At 47.1% G+C, this 14,766-nt stretch overlaps 1 protein-coding gene across 4 annotated transcripts in view; it reads left to right on the top strand.

Moving 5' to 3' along the window:
* Positions 1–14,766, top strand: part of LOC115176156 (microtubule-actin cross-linking factor 1) — a 144,662-nt gene that overhangs the window by 17,679 nt on the left and 112,217 nt on the right. For 2 of the 4 annotated variants that reach the window (XM_029735983.1, XM_029735984.1), the window contains exons 17-32: positions 2,836–2,988; positions 4,453–4,464; positions 5,483–5,637; positions 5,775–5,901; positions 6,449–6,632; positions 8,487–8,653; positions 8,834–9,012; positions 9,102–9,240; positions 9,430–9,623; positions 10,679–10,838; positions 11,117–11,200; positions 11,481–11,588; positions 11,697–11,795; positions 11,923–12,033; positions 12,294–12,385; positions 12,559–12,694. In XM_029735983.1, the coding sequence (XP_029591843.1) occupies positions 2,836–2,988; positions 4,453–4,464; positions 5,483–5,637; positions 5,775–5,901; positions 6,449–6,632; positions 8,487–8,653; positions 8,834–9,012; positions 9,102–9,240; positions 9,430–9,623; positions 10,679–10,838; positions 11,117–11,200; positions 11,481–11,588; positions 11,697–11,795; positions 11,923–12,033; positions 12,294–12,385; positions 12,559–12,694 (2,100 nt within the window). The remainder of the gene's footprint in view (positions 1–2,835; positions 2,989–4,452; positions 4,465–5,482; positions 5,638–5,774; positions 5,902–6,448; positions 6,633–8,486; positions 8,654–8,833; positions 9,013–9,101; positions 9,241–9,429; positions 9,624–10,678; positions 10,839–11,116; positions 11,201–11,480; positions 11,589–11,696; positions 11,796–11,922; positions 12,034–12,293; positions 12,386–12,558; positions 12,695–14,766) is intronic. The other 2 variants (XM_029735985.1, XM_029735986.1) reach the window with 1 other exon arrangement.

The raw sequence follows: 14,766 nt of genomic DNA on the forward strand, positions 1-14,766 counted from the left end.
TGAGGAAGAATTTCTTGTTTTACCGTCTTTGTGGGGACTTTTGGGGATTTCTGGTACCCACAAAGATAGTAATACACACACACACACACACACCCTTTAAACCCCCTATGCTCCTTTGAGACCCGTCTTTCAAAGTCACTGAGATCTCTTGGTATCTCATGGTAGCCTAAATAATGGGCAGCTGGCTATTTTTCTACATGACCCTAAGCATGATGGGATGTTTTAATGGCTTAATTAACTCAGGAACCACACCTGTGTGGAAGCACCTGCTTTCACTATACTTTATATCCCTCATTTACTCAAGTGTTTCCATCATTTTTGCAGTTAAATGTACATCACCTTGACACTCCTGACTCATTTAGTAACCGTATCCACTGCTAGCTACAGCAGTCGCATGAGGCTAATGTCATGCTAATACTGTACCCGTTAGCTAGCTGTTGATACTATAAGTCTTTACCTCACCCAGTCCCACAGCTGCTTTGGGCCGTCGCAGTCTAGCGAGCGCTAATCTACTCTAGTGTACCTCTGCTGATTCACGGCCCCTGTGGCGCATGGCCACTCTGCCAGCGCCATGCCCACCTGACACACGGCAGATGGCACACTGGGAAGCGGGCACGGCTCCACGGGACTGAGCACTGTGAGCAGCGGACATATCCTCTCTGGGCATAGCGATCAGAGGGGAACGTGTGGAGGTGTGTTGGGTCATTGTCCTGTTGAAAAACAAATGATAGTCCCACTAAGACCAAACCAGATGGGATGGCGTATCGCTGCAGAATGCTGTGGTAGCCATGCTGGTTAAGTGTGCCTTGAATTCTAAATGAGTCACAGACAGTGTTACCAGCAAAGCGCCATCACACCTCCTCCATGCTTCACTGTGGGAACTACACATGCTGAGATCATCCGTTCATCTACTCCGCGTCTCACAAAGACACGACAGTTGGAACCAAAAATCTCATATTTGGACTCATCAGACCGAAGGACAGATTTCCACCAGTCTAATGTCCATTGCTCGTGTTTCTTGGCCCAATCAAGTCTCTTCTTCTTATTGGTGTCTTTTAGTAGTGGCTTCTTTGCAGCAATTCGACCATGAAGGCCTGATTCACCCAGTCTCCTCTGAACAGTTGATGTTGATATGTGTCTGCTACTTGAACTCTGAAGCATTTATTTGGGCTGCAACCTGAGGCTGGTTACTCTAATGAACTTATCCTCTGCAGCAGAGGTAACTCTGGGTCTTCCTTTCCTGTGGCGGTCCTCATGAGAGACAGTTTCATCGTAGCGCTTGATGGTTTTGTTACTGCACTTGAGGAAACATTCAAAATTCTTGACATTTTCCGTATGGACTGTCGTTTCTCTTTGCTTATTTGAGCTGTTCTTGCCATAATATGGTCTTTTACCAAATAGTGCCATCCTCTGTGTACCACCCCTACCTTGTCCCAACACAACAGATTGGCTCAAACACATTAAGAAGTTAAAAGTTAATTTGTGGAATTTCTTTCCAAGGCACACCTGTTAATAGAAATGCATTCCAGGTGACTACCTCATGAAGCTGGTTGAGAGAATGCAAAGCATGTGCAAAGCTGTCATCAAGGCAAAGGGTGGCTAGAATCTCAAATATATAAAATATATTTTGATTAGTTTAACACTTCTTTTGGTTACTACATGATTCCATATGTGTTATTTCATAGTTTTGATGTTTTCACAATTATTTTATAATGTAGAAGATAGTAAAAATAAAGAAAAAACCGAGCATGTCGATGTGTATTGCTGTTATCCTGAGTGTTTTTGTTTGTTTGTTTTTGTGTGTCTGGGTGCTAGACAAATTTCAAGAAACCAAATGATGAGCACATCACTGCACTCAGTTTGAGGCAGCATGTGTGTGCTTGGTGTGAAATGGGGTGTTAAGCGCTGGGCGGTTGATTAAATTTCCAGTGCCGTGTGTGTTCTAGAGTGTGCGTGTTCTCACTGGGGGGAGATTAAAACGGACTTTGACAGATGCCTCATTCGCTGTATTCCATAAAAACAACCACCAAAGCCCTATATTAGACCGATGCAATGCCTTTGTGATTGGCTAACTAATGAAGTTACAGTACCTCTACCCATTATACTCACAATTCATTCTTCCAAATAATACAATGGATAAGTAATGGCTATATACCAAAAATGTATCCTAAGTGACTGTTTCTCTCCTCCGCCATTTTGTTTCCCGTGTTGGCCTCTTGACTCATGGTCCACCTCTAATCGCACTAACTCGTTGCTAATGCTAGTTCATTGTTAATTCGGCCTGTGTGAAATTCATCTCTGAAGGGTAATGCTATTAGCATATTAGTGCTTCCCTCACTCACTCTAGCCCTTAGCTCTCCCAGTGCCTTGAGCCTCTGTTAAACTGTAGTGAAGCCTTCTGTCAGGAAGTTAGTCCATGTGAATGTATTTCTACATGCCACCATGAGGAGTTAAGCTAATGCCTTTTTTAATGTTTAATGGCTAGCTTAAAAGCTAATGCTAGTGCTGAGTTAACTAGCGAACATTGTCCCAGAGTCACCAATTTGGCGATTGTAAGCTAAGCTACTGGGCCCTATAGCTATCCTGTGGAGCTGAGAAATGAGATCTCTGCTGTACATGATAAATTGGGGTACTGTGGAGTTCAGTGGAATCAATATGTGTGGAAATGAAAGTAAAATAATTGGAAATGGACTGAAGGTTGAAAGGGATATGATATAAGACTATGCCTATAGATCACATACAGTATTACAAAAGCTTAACACTTTACCGACTGACTGATTTGATTGGTTAATTGATTGTTCGACACCCTCACTGACCAATGGCTGTACCCTACAGGAGGAGAAGGAGCAGCTGATTGAGTACCGCAGCTCTGTGGCCAGCCTGGTGGGCCGGGCCAAGACGGTGGTGCAGCTCCTCCCCCGCAGCGCCGAGAGCACCCTGGGAAGCACCACGCCCATCCGCGCCATCTGTGACTACCGGCAGATAGAGGTACCACACCCACACTATCATGACGATACCAGGGTCCTGTTCATTAGGCACCAAACGGAGGGAAACAGAAAGACACAGGGAGGGACTGCGTGGATTTGTCCAATAAAATGTTTTTTTTTATATATATATATATAATTTTCCGTTGCAGGACATTTTGAAAAAATGTTTTGTTATGTGCCCTTGTGAATACGACTAAGGTCACCTTACCCCACTTCACCTAACTGTATCCTTCTGCCAATTGTTCCGTCTCTACCCTGCACAACCCCTCTCAGCCCCACCAACACCTTAGCAATCCAATACGGTGCATTTTCAAGCAATCAGCTGTCATCATTGGCTGCTTTCGCCATGCCGTTGTTGGTATATAGATCCAGTCCATTTGTCAGCTAAAAAAACATGTTTTCAATAGTTGCTTCAATAGCATGTATTATTCAACCACGAATTTGAACTGTGACCCCCCACACATAGGGTTTTTACAATTTCCAGTGTTGATTGGAAGATTGCTGCGTTAGAGCTATTGAAATGTTGTTGTTGTTGCAGCCTAGTAGTGCTACTACACATCCCTAGATATCATTATGCTTCTTGAGAACAGATAAAATGGCAGATTTTGGCAGAATGGTCTCAATTATCCTCAGGATTCGTAATCATGTTTTTGACTGTCGTCTTCTACTCAATATTGTTCGTAGGGATATTCAGATGGGCTTTGTTTTTACGGCTCAACTTTCCATCGATTTTCTTTTTCAACTGACAACACAGCAATATTGGATTATGCCATTCTGTCATAATGGATTGGCAACACTCGTTAAAAATCCCCTGAAAGAGCCCACGGTAGCTGCTCCTAAGTCTAGTAATGATTCATGAGAAGAGAATTCCATTTGGCCACTGACACTCGACTCACACTCACATGTGAAGCCTGTCCACCGCCCAAAGTGCTGTGTGATGCTAGCAGAGAAGCTAAAAGCTATGAATTATGAATTTCTCCCACCTGTGCAGACTCAGGCAAACATCTGAAAATCTGCATTTCCACTCCTGTAATGTTGCATAGGGACAGGAAGTGGCTCGGACACAGCTATTTTAGTTTTGCTGTGTGAGTCTCTCTGGGACTAGGACGGGTTTGCCCAGTTGGTACCTCGCGTGTGCGAGGTACCGTTACATTCTTGTCAGGTGGAGGTGCAGTGGTTACTGCAGGGGTGCGTCTCAATAGTCATGACTTGCTTCTTCTACTCCTCTCCTTTCCTTCATCTGCACCTACTAGAAACACACACACTTAGATTGCCACCAACTATGGGCTCCTTTTAAAGAAGACGCACACAAGCCGGTCTTCATGACGCTATCCCAAAATTAATCTTTCTCTCCTATGTGTTCTTCTTTCTCTCCATCCTACCGTTTCCCCTTCCTACCCTCTATCTCTCGCTCCTCCGTCTCTTCCCCTCCCTCCCTCCTCGTGTGTCCGCCCGGGCTGTCAAGGCTAACGTTCAGGTATTACTGCCGATGTTCTCCTCCTCCTCACCTCAGCGCTCAGCTCTCACGCGGCACACTGAATAATACTCCCTTGTTACTCTACGCTCTTATCAACTGATTTAGGATCTGTTTTTACTTTTCTTTCATTATCTCGGTAGGATTTATGAGCTAAAGGTCCAGATCACTTGGTAAGGGTTGAAGTAAAGCACGACTGACCCACAGTGTCCCAGCTTATTCAGCCAGTGAAACTATTTTAGCCGCAGTCGTAAGCTTTTCTGTACATGTACGTTGCCGTATTTGTGTGTGTGTGTGTGTGTGTGTGTGTGTGTGTGTGTGTGCAGGGGGTGGGCTGAGAGAGGGGACAGTTGTTTTCGATGCAGCACAGGACCTCGCTTTGCTACGCTAGACATTATCATGTATTTTTTTTTCATTTTCATTTTTCCAGAATTCGGGACCACACCGTACTATGCCAAATTGAATCTCTTACTACCCTAGCTCTCTGTATTTGTTGGCCAGATGTCAACAAATCTTCTAATGAGTGCTGGGCACATGTAGACATTTTCAGTCCAGTGGATACTCTGATAGTTCCATGGTTTTAAATGGCTGCTCAATTCAATATGGCACCGCGGGGATTCTTGTTTCTTTATCAGTTGTCAGGGCTTTTGCTAACCACATTAAACCCATGAACGCTTCCGTTTTGGTTTGCGTTAGATGTTTGTTGCCGTAAAACGTTATTTTTCCATTTGTTTTCCCTCTCTCCCCTTCTCTCTATATATCTTCCTCTCCCAATCTTTTCACCTCCAACTGTCCACATCTCTCCTTATCTTTCTTCATCGATTTCCCCCCCCATCTCTTCTCTCCCAATATCTCTCCCATCCTCCCCTCACATCCACATCCTCTGTATCTTGTCCTCTCCTCATCTCTCCATCTGTATCATCCCTCTTTTTCATCGTCCTTATCATCCCTCTCGTCTCTCTCCCCCACTCTCTCCACGTCCCTTCTTCCCTCGCTCTCTCTCTCTACCTCCCTCCTGTAGATCACCATCAGCCGAGGTGAGGAGTGTGTGTTGGAGGACAACTCTCAGAGGACTAAATGGAAGGTGATCAGCCCCAGTGGGAATGAGGCCATGGTGCCGTCGGTCTGCTTTACCGTACCACCGCCCAACCAGGAGGCCATGGGCACCGCCAGCAGGTACACACTCACATAGTGTACACACACACACACACAGTTCACATATTCATATAAACATGTACACACACACACGGATGCCCATACACACTCACACCGAACCCTGCCGTGTATTGATAGTGTTATTGCGCGTGCTGTAGGATGGAGCAGCTGTACCAGAATGTGATGTCTCTGTGGCACAATCTACACGTCAGCATGAAGAGTGTGGTGTCCTGGCACTACCTGCAGAAAGACATCAGGACCGTGTCCTCCTGGAGCCTAGACACGGTTAGACACACTGTTTTAATGTCACCGTCCGTCTCTATGGTTGACGGGAACGTCCCGCTGCTGTCCGTCTCTCATGTCTCTCCCCAACCACATTTATCTCACTCAATTCTTCTATTTCTTCTAGTTTCTTCCAAACATATTTCTCTCTTTCTTTCTCTCTCGCCCCCCTCTCTTGCTTTCTTTCTCTCTTTCTTTCTCTCTCTCCAGCTGATATCTCATTTGACTTGCTTTATGGTGTAATGTCCCTCTGTTGTCAATTGTCTTCCTCTTTCCCCTCTATCTGCTAATATGTTCATATCCACTTCTTACCTGTTACCTATGACTAGCGTCTGAATGCATGCTAATTAATACATATATCAACATGTTTTTGCACCGTGCACTTTGGGGACCACAATGGAAAGAAGTATCTGGCTTTATGACGCTTTCCCTGTCACGTTTAAAAAAAGCTTTTTTGACTGGACGAATCAAATCAATCACCACTCACCAATCACCACTCACCAATCACCACTCTTCAATTTTACCTATCTCTTTCTCTCTAACACCTCAGGTACGTTCCCAGACCCCTGTGGCCAGGGACCAGGCTCTGGACCACTTGGAGGCCCACCTGGCTGACTTCCTCTCCGACACCAAAGAGAGCGCCCTCTTCACCCCCGCTGAGAGACGCGAGCTGGAGAGAGACGCCCACACCGCCCAGGAACACTGCCAGGACCTGCTGGTCAACATGGAGACAGGTAGATGGACAGATATGGTGTCTCAGTCCCAATTCTCCAGCCTTTTCCCTGAAGTGTGCACTTGTTCACTCCCGTGCTTGGATTTAAAAGCGGCGGATTGGTGTTGGAGGCCATGCTTACACACATCCTTTGGTTATAAATGCATCAGGGTAAGTGCACGTTTCAGGGAAAGGGTGGAGAATTGGGAGGCAGTGGGGGGTTTGGCTTACTTTGCTCACATATTTACTTAACTTTACTTGCTTGGTAGTATTGAGATTCATCCAAATTATTGATAGTGTGCTAAAAAGTCAAATGTGTGTGCATGGGGACAGGTAGATTGACAGAGTGCACCACCTCAATTACTCGAGTCTTGGCTTCATCCACATTTGGGGCATGAGGGCAACATTGGGAATTCTAATGAAAGGGTTTTGTGATGGTGCGTTGACCCAATTAAGTGGGATGGAAATGAAATGATCTCTCTTGTCTTATCTCCCCACTCCCGCTCCCCTCTGTCTCTATTTACCCTTTATCCACCCATTCCTCTCTCTCTCTTCATCTACTCTCCCCCTCTTTCCCCCTCTCTTTCCCCCTCTCTTTCCCCCTCTCTTTCCCCCTCTCTTTCCCCCTCTCTTTCCCCCTCTCTATCTCTCTCAATCTCTCTGTCTGTCTGTGTCTGTCTGTGTCTGTCTGTGTCTGTCTGTGTCTGTCTGTCTGTGTCTGTCTGTCTGTGTCTGTCTGTCTGTGTCTGTCTGTGTCTGTCTGTCTGTGTCTGTCTGTGTGTGTCTGTCTGTGTGTGTCTGTCTGTGTCTGTCTGTCTGTCTGTCTGTCTGTGTCTGTCTGTCTCTCTGTCTCTCTGTCTCTCTGTCTGTCTGTCTCTCTCTGTGTCTCTGTCTCTCTGTGTCTGTCTGTCTCTCTGTGTCTGTCTGTGTCTGTCTGTCTCTCTGTGTCTGTCTCTCTGTGTCTGTCTCTCTGTGTCTGTCTCTCTGTGTCTGTCTCTCTGTGTCTGTCTCTCTGTGTCTGTCTCTCTGTGCCTGTCTCTCTGTGCCTGTCTCTCTGTGCCTGTCTCTCTGTGTCTGTCTCTCTGTGTCTGTCTCTCTGTGTCTGTCTCTCTGTGTCTGTCTCTCTGTGTCTGTCTCTCTGTGTCTGTCTCTCTGTGTCTGTCTCTCTGTGTCTGTCTCTCTGTGTCTGTCTCTCTGTGTCTGTCTGTCTGTCTGTCTGTCTGTCTCTCTGTCTGTGTGTGTCTGTCTGTCTCTCTGTCTGTGTGTGTCTGTCTGTCTCTGTCTGTGTCTCGCTCTCTCTGTCTGTGTCTCGCTCTCTCTGTCTGTGTCTCGCTCTCTCTGTCTGTGTCTCGCTCTCTCTGTCTGTGTCTCGCTCTCTCTCTGTCTGTGTCTCGCTCTCTCTCTGTCTGTGTCTCGCTCTCTCTCTGTCTGTGTCTCGCTCTCTCTCTGTCTGTGTCTCGCTCTCTCTCTGTCTGTGTCTCGCTCTCTCTCTGTCTGTGTCTCGCTCTCTCTGTCTGTGTCTCGCTCTCTCTGTCTGTGTCTCGCTCTCTCTGTCTGTGTCTCGCTCTCTCTGTCTGTGTCTCGCTCTCTCTGTCTGTGTCTCGCTCTCTCTGTCTGTGTCTCGCTCTCTCTGTCTGTGTCTCGCTCTCTCTGTCTGTGTCTCGCTCTCTCTGTCTGTGTCTCGCTCTCTCTCTGTCTGTGTCTCGCTCTCTCTCTGTCTGTGTCTCGCTCTCTCTCTGTCTGTGTCTCGCTCTCTCTCTCTCGCTGTGTCTCTCTCTGTCTCTCTTTCCCCGTCTCTCTCTCTCTTTCCCCGTCTTTTTCCCCGTCTCTCTCTCTCTCTCTCTCTCTCTGTCTCTGTGTGTATGTCTCTCTCCAGTGGAGAAGGATGAGTCTGTCTCTCGGTCCTACCTGTCAGAGCTCCAGAACATTAAACTGCGTCTGGAGGAGGCGGAGCAAAAGCTGATGCGCGGCATTCAGACTCTGCCCCCTAGCAACCTATCGGGCAACAGCGTCGACAACACTGTTCAAATTGCAGAGCAAGAGGTCAGTAAGGTGCCACAGCGCCATCTGCTGGTCACCAGAGTCTTAACCCTCTTATTCATCTACCAACAAATAGGGGACCAGCAATAACTTTATTCAGTTGCTTTCATTTCTTTTCATGTTTCAACTTATTTCTACATAATGAATATGCAAATCAAGGCTAACCCTTATTCCCGGTGTCAGAAGCTGCAGTCAGACCTGGATGGTCTGCGGACCAGTCTTGGTGAGGTGTCGCGTCGATGTGTGAGTTTCTTTGAGGAGAAGCCCACCTCCTCCAGTGTCCCCGTGCTGCGCTCTGAACTCAACCTGGCTGTGGAGAAGATCGACAGACTACACAACCTCTCCTCTGTCTACCTGCGCAAGTACGTAGGCCGAACACGCACACGCTCAAAGTACTCTCTCTTAACCAATATACTTGACTAAGTATCGCGTGCTTCCCCCGTTCGCCCAGGCTGAAGACGGTGGATGTGCTGATCCACAGCTTGCAGGCCGCAGAGAGCCAGGTGAAGAGGTACGAGAGCAGGCTGAGTGAGGAGGACATCGTCCCTGCAGACGCCAACGCCATCCAGGCCCTACGGGAACAACTGGGGGTAAGAGACTGGCAGATACAATGAAAGAACAAACTATCCACAAGTATCCCACTAATTCACATACTGGTTTGTACAAATGCATGAAAAATGTATTAATGCCCACATAGGCGTTGCATCCAAGATTTGTTTGTTAGTGATAGGAGTGTGTCTGCATGCTGATTCTCTGCCCCCCCCCCCCCCCCCCTCCAGACGTGGCAGTCGGAGCTTGAGGACCAGGAGGGGGTGCTGAGCTCCCTGCAGTCGGGGGTGCAGAAGGCCCGGGAGACGGGGACTCAGCTGAACAAGCTCCACCCAGACCGCAGCCCGGAGCTGGAGCGCTACCAGGAGAGAGCCGCCCAGCTCACCGAGAGGTGGGCCGGAGTCAAGAGACAGATGGACACACGGTGAGTGGTGGTGGTGGATGGATGGATGGATGGATGGAGTCAGTGTTAGTCATATTTTTATGGAAGTCTTATGGGAAACTTAAGCCTTACTCGGTATTTGTACTGTAGGTTTATACTTAAATAAATACAGTATGTCCTTGAGATGGGGACAGATTTGGAAAACCACCGTTCTGATCTATTGTGAAATAGAGACGAGCATAGACCAGGGATGGACAACTAGATTCAGCCGCGAGCTAATTCTTTCTTGAGTGGGTGGTCAGGGGTCCGGAACATAATACAAATAAATTAGACTGCAAATTGACCGCAACAACAGACTAAAACATAATAATTTCAAACCTTGATTACATGTGGGAACATTGTCCTGCGTAGGGTTGCCGTCTTTCAGATGGGACGTTTAAACGGCTGTTCTGACTCTCTGTGGTCATTCAAAATCCCACCGCGCTTATTGTAAGAGTAGGGGTGTTCACCCACGGTGTTCACCCACGGTGTTCACCCACGGTGTTCACCCACGGTGTCCTGGCTAAATTCCCAACCCGGCCACATTCCATCATGGCCACCTAGTCACCCCCCTCATTCCTAATTGGCGTATATCCCCCCTCACCTCTGCAACTAGCTGATGTGTGAGTTGTGCCAGAAAAACGGTCTCCGTGCATCACTGAGGTGGGTGCTACACGATTGTGGGTAGTCGAGGTGAGGTTCACCCTACTATGTAAAGCGCTTTGATTACCTCGGTAGAAAAGGGCTACGTAAATCCAATCAATTATTATTATTACTATACCTTCACTATTATACAATCTCTCTATTATGCGTGGGAATACTTTGGAATAGATTTCCAAAAATTTAAATCACATGGAGCTGATTTGCTGTTGTTTTTACCGTCTTTTATGTCCAACAATGAAAATTCAACAACAACAAAAATATATTTGTATTTATTTATTTTAGCTCATAAAACCGCCAGTTGGGGAACCCTGGCATAGACCCATATCACTGATTGGGTACTTTATTGAATGTTGTGGTGTGTTTTGTGTGCGTGTATTTCCTCCTTGTTGTTCCAGGCGAGCCGAGCTACAAGCCCTGGGATCGGTCCTGCAGCAGTACAGAGATGGCCACTCTGCTCTGATCCACTGGATAGAGGAGACCACTGAGAGACAGGAGAACACCCAGCCTGGACAGACTGACAGCAAAGTCCTGTCTGAACAACTGGCAGAACAAACGGTGAGAGGCATGGATGGAGACCGATAGAGGCAGAAAGACAGATCCAAGGAGATCTGACAGAAAGAAAGAGAGAGAGAAGGACTACACAGCAGATAGATATTGACCCAGCCGTACAGAAAGGTTCATTGAAAGAAAGAAAGACGGAGTGATGAACGATAGCTTTGTTTAAGTAGGATATTGAGACTAATGGCTATTGAAACGAATGGAATTATCGGAGTGTGACTGAGTGACTTCTGTAAATGACTTCTATTCTCTTGGACCTGATTCCCCTCCCTCAGGCATTAGTAGCCGCGATCGAAAAGAACCAGACCAAACTAGACGAGTGCCAAACCCACTCCAAACAGTACTGCACCTCTGTCAAGGTACAGTTACCACAGTACTTTGTCATTGTAATGTAAAGACACGTTTTGTGTGATCGGGAAAGGACCCAAAGTAAGCATTTCACTGTTAGTCTACACATATATGTGACAAATAACGTTTTCATTTGATGTCCAAAAATATGATGATTCATGCTAGGTGTTTTTCGCAAGTCATACATTTTGAATTGAGGTGGGCTACATGGTGTACTGGATTCTACATGGTGTACTGGATTCTAAATACATTGTTGTTGTGAAATTATACGTATCCATATTCGTCCATCAGGACTACGAGCTGCAACTGATGACATTCAAAGCCTTTGTGGAGTCGACCCAGAAATCCACTGTTAAGAGGAGGAGGATGCACTCTTCATCAGACGCCATCTCGCAGGAGGTAAGGAGAGGGAGACGACAATGTAATGTGGCTAATGTATTTACAGGAAAATATGTGTCAGTGTCTGTGTGTGAAGCCAAGAGCAGAAACAGTTTGTTGTCGTTCCAGTTCATGGACTTGCGCACACGCTACACAGCCCTGGTTACCTTGACGACGCAACACGTCAAGTACATCAGCGATGCACTGAGGAGGCTAGAGGAGGAGGAGGTATGTCTCGCTCTTTCATTCGTTCGCTCTCTGCTTTTGGTTTCGTCGACCTTCCTCTGTGCTCGTGGGATTTGTTGTCTGTGCCGCCAATACATTTCTATCATGATGACATGATTCCCCCCCACAGAAAGAGGTGGAGGAGGAGAGGCAGCAGAGGGTGGGCCAGGTGTCAGAGCTGCTGGGCTGGGTCAAGGGCCTCCAGGGCGCCTCCGCCGAGTCATCCATCGCGGCGCAGCAGGTCCAGAAATATTATTAAATCCATCTAGTATCTTATTGAATTGTATTCATCCGCTGTCTGTCTTATGGCACACTCTCTTAGCCTCTCACTCTCTTAGCCTCTCACTCTCTTAGCCTCTCACTCTCTTAGCCTCTCACTCTCTTAGCCTCTCACTCTCTTAGCCTCTCACTCTCTTAGCCTCTCACTCTCTTAGCCTCTCAAATGAATATACCGGTGTTTTCTTTATCACTTTGTTTTAATCATTTGAGTTGTGTTTCTAGGCTGTCGGTGAGCAGTTAGCGGCTAAGAAGGAGGAGGTGGCTCAGGCGATCAGGAACACCCAAGTCTTCCTGATGTCTAAACAGGCCAGCAAGTAAGTTCCGATTTCTCCTAAAACGCATGCATACCACTGTATAAACACACACATGCTGTGTACTCACTCATTAACATCTCACCTTTATCCACACACCACACGCATGTGGCAAGCCCCACCACACACACACACACACACACAAGTTCAAACTGACAGAAACGTCTGTCCTCTAGGTTGTCCCCAGAGGAACGTGTCCAGGTGACCTCCCAGCTGGATGAGCTGACGGCCACCTACAGCCAGCTGTGTGACCGTTCCACCGCCCGACTGCAACAGCTGGAGCAAGAGCAGGCCGAAGAGGAGCAGAGAAAGGTAGAGCGGATGGAGGAAGGCCAGGAAAGAGGGAGGAGAAGGGAGGTTGCGGCTACAACCAGAAACTCACTAGCGAGTTGCCAATGCGAGCTTACGACATTGCTGTCCAAGTGTGTTGCTCACTGGCAATGTCTGTCTGCCTTTTGTGAATTTGAGGTTCTGAAATGGAATATGCTCGCGAGCCGTGTTTGTGTGCAAGCGAGAGTGTGTCGCATGTTGTGTGTCTCACCGTCACCCCCGTGTGCATTTTTTGTGACACCCATCACCACCACCATCATCATCCCCTATAATGAATGTTGTCGACTCATAGACTCGGTTTGCTTTAACAGACATTTAATGTAATTGCATGGAGTGAGCCCCCCCTCCCTCACTTGCACTCGACAACCCGCTTGCAATCATGTCACCCATCATCATCATCATCAAACACATCTGCATAATGGCTAGTCTATGGCCCCCTATTGGTATAGCAGTCGTAGAGCCGAAGAAGTCATGCTACCATTTAGCTATAGTAGCTTTTTGATAGGAGGTACCCCCTCAACGTACTTCATGGTCACGAGATAGTCACTCGTCCATATGCTCCACATCACCTCTGAGCACTCATTCGTAGACAATAGGTGTTACCCTAAATTACAATGGTCATTTACTGTCACCGCACTACATTCCGTACACGACCTTGTGTTTCATCCAGAAAAATGCAAAAGCCCATTACTCTTCGTAAACGCGCGCGCATACTCGTTCACATAGTCCAAATCCAACCACGCCGTCATGTCCCCCCCCCATATACATCAGTCCAAATGTGATGGTATGTGTATCAGTGATTATATAATGTATTAGAGTGATTGTGAGTAAGTTGGTGTGTGTGCGTGTAAATTCCCACCCACGAGTGTGTATTCTATGAATGGTGTGTGTGATTTTCTGGGTAGTTCTATACGCTCAGGAAAAATGTACACACGTTGCATCAAAGCACTTGTCAGAGAAGGATGTCTAGCTGCCAGTGTCGGCTTAGTGTGAGCACCAGAGGCCAGCTACGCAAACCCCCACGTCACCGTTTGAGCATGATGTGTCCAGATCACAGTGTGTCTGTGAGCGTGTGTGTATATGTTTGTGCCGTCTAATGCATTAATATGTGTGAAATAATCAGCATTTTGCTTCAAAATCACTAACAGCTGCCAGAAGAGAATCAAGGACATCCAGCTCTGAGCAAAGGATAAGAGGGACTGTAGTTAGGCCAAGTTAGAATGAGGCAGAATCCTATTATCTATGTTTAAGTTGAGCTATTCTATGTATTCTGTCACTTAGCCAGTGAGCAAAGAATCAGTCCATTGTGGGTTCAATGTAAGTCAGATTTGAGAAAATCCATTTTTAATGTGCCAATGAACCGTAGTCCAAAGTAAATTGTGCCTCTCAGCCATAGCTAGTGAAGGGTCCAAAGCCTATGGAGTTTATAGTATAGTGAGTCTATTGAAATGGAGTGTCAGTCAGGTGAGTCAGGGCCATCCAGGCAGCGCCTCAGCTAGATAGCATGCAGAATCCTAACGCCAAGCTTCTCATCTGTCGCTCTTCAATCTGCCGAGCCCTCGGCCTGTTAGTGTTTGCGCATCACGGGCCAGCCCCGTACGGTAAGTAGTGCTCGCTTTCTCTTACCGTTGCTTCCAATCTGACCTGCCTTTTCTAGCTTTATCTTCTCTTTGATCGGTCTTTCTCTCCTTCCTTTGCTGTTTGTTTTTACCTCCCTTATGGAGGTTTCCTGGTATATTGGTTCTCTGCATTTCTGTTCTCTATGTAGCCATGCTTAGTGCTTTGTAGAACAGAGGTAAGTGTTCTTGTGCCATGCCGAAAGATAAATAATGTGGGTGCAAAAGATTGACTCCCGAGCGGCGCAGCGGCCTAAGACACTGCATCGCAGTCCGGGTTAGGGGAGGGTTTGGCCCCTCAGAATGTCCTTGTCCCATCGCACTCTAGCGACTCCTTGTGGCGGCCTGGCACATGCACGCTGACTTCGGTCGTCAGCTGTACATTGGTGCGGCTGGCTTCCAGGTTAAGCAAGCAGTGTGTCAAGAAGCATTGCGGCT

Source organism: Salmo trutta, chromosome 36 (assembly GCF_901001165.1).
Source record: "Salmo trutta chromosome 36, fSalTru1.1, whole genome shotgun sequence".
Taxonomy (NCBI): Eukaryota; Metazoa; Chordata; class Actinopteri; order Salmoniformes; family Salmonidae; genus Salmo; species Salmo trutta.